General features: G+C 60.9%; 2 protein-coding genes across 2 annotated transcripts; both read left to right on the forward strand.

The window, feature by feature from the left end:
* Positions 1-76: 76 nt before the first annotated feature.
* On the forward strand, positions 77-2,226 carry H696_00470 (histone deacetylase 1/2; the record flags this gene model as incomplete). Its single annotated transcript, XM_009494326.1, has 7 exons — positions 77-167; positions 286-360; positions 484-622; positions 801-1,035; positions 1,160-1,268; positions 1,362-1,502; positions 1,685-2,226. The coding sequence occupies 7 exons, from the start codon at positions 77-79 to the stop codon at positions 2,224-2,226; spliced, it is 1,332 nt and encodes a 443-aa protein (XP_009492601.1).
* Positions 2,227-4,217: 1,991 nt separating this feature from the next.
* On the forward strand, positions 4,218-4,756 carry H696_00471 (hypothetical protein). Its single transcript, XM_009494327.1, has 2 exons — positions 4,218-4,490; positions 4,663-4,756. Exons 1-2 carry the CDS (start codon positions 4,281-4,283, stop codon positions 4,681-4,683), a joined length of 231 nt encoding a protein of 76 aa, XP_009492602.1. The 5' UTR covers positions 4,218-4,280; the 3' UTR covers positions 4,684-4,756.
* The last annotated feature ends 235 nt before the right edge of the window (positions 4,757-4,991 follow it).

The following is a 4,991-nucleotide window of genomic DNA, read 5'->3' on the forward strand; positions in this document are numbered from 1 at the left end:
CCCCCCCCCCCCCCCCCCGGCTACGTGCATGTGCATATATCCCACACAGCGCCCTCCCCGCGCCACGGCTGCCGACATGACCAAGTTCCACTCGGACGATTACATCAACTTTCTCAAGCGTGTGACGCCAGATAACGCCCGGGATTATGTCAAACTCCAGCAGCGCTGTGCGTGTGCCCTCGCCACCACCCCATGTCGGAGGCAGGCCCCCTGTGCTCCCCGCTCACCGGCGACTCACCTTCTCCTTTTTTTTCTTCCCCTTCCCCCAATATTCCCTGGGCATAGTCAATGTCCTCGACGATTGTCCGGTCTTCGAGGGGATCTTCGAGTTTTGTCAGATTTCTGCTGGCGGCTCCATCGGTACGAATCCCAAGCGACATGACATGTTTTTGACGTCTCCCAACCCCTCCCCTCCCTCTTGTGTGCATTACTCACCCCTCCCCCTCCCCCTCCCCCTCCCCTCCTTCGGCGGTGCCTTGTCAGCCGGTGCCATGAAGCTGAATCACGGCGAAACCAACTGCGCTGTCAACTGGGCCGGCGGTTTGCATCATGCCAAGAAGTGTGAGGCGTCTGGCTTTTGCTATGTCAATGACATTGTCCTGGCCATCTTGGAGATGTTGAAGTGCGTGTCTCTGCCTTTTCCCGTGTCTTTCGCTTGGCTGACTGTTTGCTCGGCCTGCCCCACCGAGTCCCGTATATATATATATATGTATCTCTTTCCCTCTCTCGTCCTGCCTCTAATACCCAATCGCCCCTTCCCTGCCAATCGCCGTTCAAATCCATGGTCATCCGTCCTGCAGATACCACCAGCGTGTTTTGTACATCGACATCGATGTGCATCATGGCGATGGTGTGGAGGAGGCCTTCTACACCACCGATCGTGTGATGACCGTTTCCTTCCACAAGTTCGGCGAATACTTCCCCGGGACTGGTGATATCCGCGATGTCGGCCACGGCCGGGGTCGGAACTACTCCGTCAATTTCCCTCTGCGAGATGGCATCGATGATGCTAGCTACGAGAGCATTTTCAAGCCGGTGCGCTCTCCGATTGTTGGCCTTCCTTGGTCACCATGTTGTGCTGTGTTGTTTTTCTTCATTTAAAAGGGAACATGCGTCTGACACACACACACACACACACGCACATCCTTCTCCCGGGCAGATTATCGGCCGCGTGATGGAGTGGTACCGGCCAGGGTCAATTGTCCTGCAATGCGGGGCTGACTCCCTGGCCGGGGATCGCCTTGGGTGTTTCAATCTTTCTAGCCATGGTGCGCCCTGTTAGTTTCTTTTGCTCTCGCACGCCCACCGGCCGCATCCTGCATGTTGTGCTAATCTTGGCAAGGGCCACCTCCCGGGCACAGGGCATGCCGAGTGCGTCCGCTACGTACGGAGCTTCGGTCTCCCGACGCTGGTGGTTGGCGGCGGCGGGTATACCATTCGTAATGTCGCCCGCGCGTGGACCGCCGAGACGGCCGTCGTCGTTGGTCGCACCCTGCCGAACGGTGCGTCCCTTTTTTTCCTTTCTTTTTTTCCTTTCTTTTTTTCCTTTCGCCAGTCGCGAAGGGGGGAAGGATACCATGCTCTCACTGCATGCGCGCCTCTGCCTGTGGACGTGCGACTAATTTGCGACCTTCCCCCCCCCCTCCCCCCTTGATGCGCCATGTGTGTATGTACGTGAGTGCAGAACTTCCCTTCACCGACTACTTTGAGTACTTTGCGCCAGAGTATCGTCTGGACGTCCGGTCAACCAATATGGAGAATCTCAACAGCCGGCAGTATTTGGAGGCCTATACGGCGCAGATTATCGACAATCTGCGCGAGGTAGCCCACGCCCCGAGTGTTCAGTCGCACATCACCCCGGGGGACCTGTTGGACCTCAGCGATCCGGAGGATGGCGAGTGGGACGGCGAGGGGAGCGACGAGGAGACCGGCTCCGGGTCCGCCGGGGCGCGCATCTCCGCGTCGACCACCACGCGCCCGCTCAATTCCAACCCCTTTGCCTTCCACCACTCGCGCGAGGCGGCCGCGGCGGCCATGAACTTCGAGCGCCTCTCTCTCGGAGCCAACATGAGCGGTGGCAGCGGGTGGGGCGACACCCCGGGTGGGCATCCGGTCTTCGGGCTGAACTTGCCGATGGACTCGGACGAGTTTGCCGAGCGGATGGACGGCCGTGGCACGCGGCATGTGCAAAACTACTCCGAGCTGTCTGTGCCCTTCCCTGAGTAGATGCGCGTGCAGGCATGCGTTGCGGGATGTGACCCCCTTCTTCTTTCCCTCCCGCTCCTCCCTCCTTCTCCGCCCCCTTGTGTGTGTATGTGTGTGTGCACACATGTGCGTACGTATGTGCCTGCACATGGGCGTGCCATGGGCGCCGCCGTATTTTTTTTTCCCTCTGCGCTCGAACACACGCCTCTTGCTGCTGTGTATGTATGTATGAATATGTATATAAAGATCAAACAATCACGTATGGCCCTGTGCTCTCTCCCCGTCCCCCCCCCCCTCCTTCCTCTTCTCCCTGGCACCTGCGCTGGAAAATGGCGCGCGGTGTTCCCCCCCTCCCGCTCGTATCGGCGCCGGCTCATAAGCTGCAGGAAGACACGCGTAGGGGGCGCGCGGGTACACACAAGCGAGCAGGCTATCTCTCTTTGTCTCCCCCCGGGTGCAATGCAAGAAAAGGGTGTTTGGGTGGGTGTATTGCTGCTGCTGGAAATGCGAGCTGACAGTGGGACAAGAGGATGCTCTCCCTCGGGGGGGAGGGAGGGCAACGTATGCGCGCATGTCTCATCCCTTCTCGCTCGAGGGGGATATTCACTGGAGATGGGAAAGAGAGGAGGAGGAGGAGGGGGGAGTTAGAGAGAGAGGGGGGGAGAGGAGAGGAGAGTAAAAGGAAGAAGAGGAGGAAGAAGGGGAGATTTGTGCCCTCTATTTATTCACTTTTGCATATGAACCGGCATAAGCGAACGGTAAGAAAGGCTATGTTCTTCCATCTGTCGTGAAAGTGCGATTGGCTCACCTCTCACCAAAGGAAGAGATACAATTGGTGGAGGAGCGCCGACAGTGGGGGAGAGAGAGGGGAGGAGGGAAAGGGAGGGGGGGGAGGAAAGCAAAAGAGCGCAAAGTGGGGGAGGGGGGGGGGGGGGACGTACGTCGCGGCAAGGGGGGGGGGGGAGAAGCAACGGGCGCGGCCACGTTCGGTCCTCGGGCACCTTTCTGCCACCTGCACGGCGTGTCGTCGCCTGCTGGGCCTGAACATACTTCTTCCTTGTCTGCAACTGTGGTCGACACATGCACGAATCCCGGACGCCTCCCTCGCCCTCTCAAGCATTGTATTCCCCCTCCTGGCAGACAGGGAGAGCATGTGGTCGAAGATGCACCATGCAGCTGCAGGCGCTTGATGTCGAGCACAGTCACTACACCTTGACCACCGGAGAGGGGGAATGCAATGTTCAGACGGCAGAGCGGACGGCGGACACCGGTCATATGCACGGGAAGTACACAGGAGCCGGGGCAGGCGCACTCGGGCGCACAAACGCCCCGTTGACGGAGGAGAAACGCATGGCAGGAGAAAGCAGGGGAAGACGCACAGCCAGGAGGGAGACAGGAGGGGGAGAGAGAGAGAGGACAGACGGACCAACTTCCGAGAAGGGGGGAACAGCCCCGCCGTCAGGAGGAAAGGCACCCGCCGCTTCTGGCCTCCCACTCCCCCGGAGAGTCTCCCCCCATGGATGCCTGCTTATATAGTGTGCTCGCGTGGTGAATGGCATTCCTGTCTGGGCGCGCGCGCACTTTGCCCCGGCGATCGGTTGGCACTCCTCGGCCAAGTCGGGTCGCCAATGGCCTGCGCATGGCATGTCCGCCTGGGCCCTCCTCGCGGCAGCTTGCGACACTGACGACACACCAACCTCGGCCGCCCTGTTGTTGGTGGTGTCGCGGCCGGCCGCCGGCCGATGCTTTGCCCAAGGGGCCCCCGGCCGGGTCGCGGTTTCTCCCTCTGTCTCTGGCCCTCGCTCTCTCTCTCTCCCCCCACTCCTGGGGCTGGCCCGATCGGCGCGCAGTTTCGCCCGACAATGCTTGCCATTGCCGGCCGATCCGCAAGACCTCCCCCTCTCCCTGCCGGGGGAGATCCTTCAGGCTGCACCTGGGGCACGCCTCGGTTGTCAGAGGTATCCGACACCCTGCTCCCCCCCCCCTCCCCCCTCCCCTCCCATACATATCTTCCTCCCTGCCCCCCCCCCCCTTTCCCTCCCGTTGAACGCCCAGCGCACATCCACATCCGCACCATGACCGTCTTCCACGATGAGATCGAGATCGAGGACTTCGAGTGGGTCGAGCTGAGCGGCCCCGAGGCCGAGGATGCCGGTGGGGGCTACTACGAGTACCCCTGCCCCTGTGGCGACACCTTCCGCATCACCCTGCGTGAGTTGGAGGACGGCGAGGATGTTGCCCGGTGCCCGAGCTGTTCGCTGCTGATCCGTGTCATTTACGATGCCGTGCGTATTACCCCCTCCCCCCCCCCGCTGCCCCATTCCCTCCTCTCCTCTCTAGCTGGGATTCCATTCCTCGCCACATCTGTCGCCTTCTCTCTCTCTCTCTCCCTCCCTCCCTCTCTCTGACCGTGCGCCTCCTCTACCGTCCCAAAATGGCTCGCTGCCTGCCTCCCAGGATGACTTCCTCCCTTCCTAAGAGAGATGGCCCCCCCCCCTCCTCCTTTCCTCCCTGAGGACAGCCTAGAAACAACAATATAAAACCCTCCCGAGTGATGGAGAGTCTGGCGTGTTTCCCGCGCCTCGCCTTTCGCAGGGGCGGAGAGGCCCGATTTGCCCGCCCCCCCCCCTGGTGTCTCTTGTTCTGGAGTCGGAAGCAGCTGATGGTATGATCACACCTCCACATGCCCACGAATCGATTCATCCCGCCGTTCTGATGGACGGGGAATGGTTCGCCCGCATTGTTGCTGACGGAGCCCGCCGCGAAGAGCCAGGGGGGGGGGGGGG

This window comes from Fonticula alba, assembly GCF_000388065.1.
Source record: "Fonticula alba strain ATCC 38817 unplaced genomic scaffold supercont2.1, whole genome shotgun sequence".
In the NCBI taxonomy this organism is placed as follows: domain Eukaryota; order Rotosphaerida; family Fonticulaceae; genus Fonticula; species Fonticula alba.

Coding starts and splice junctions, on each gene's coding strand:
- H696_00471 (XM_009494327.1), top strand. CDS start 4,281: ATGACCGTCTTCCACGATGAGATCGAGATCGAGGACTTCGAGTGGGTC. Junction 4,491..4,662: donor TCCGTGTCATTTACGATGCC/GTGCGTATTACC, acceptor CCTGCCTCCCAG/GATGACTTCCTCCCTTCCTA.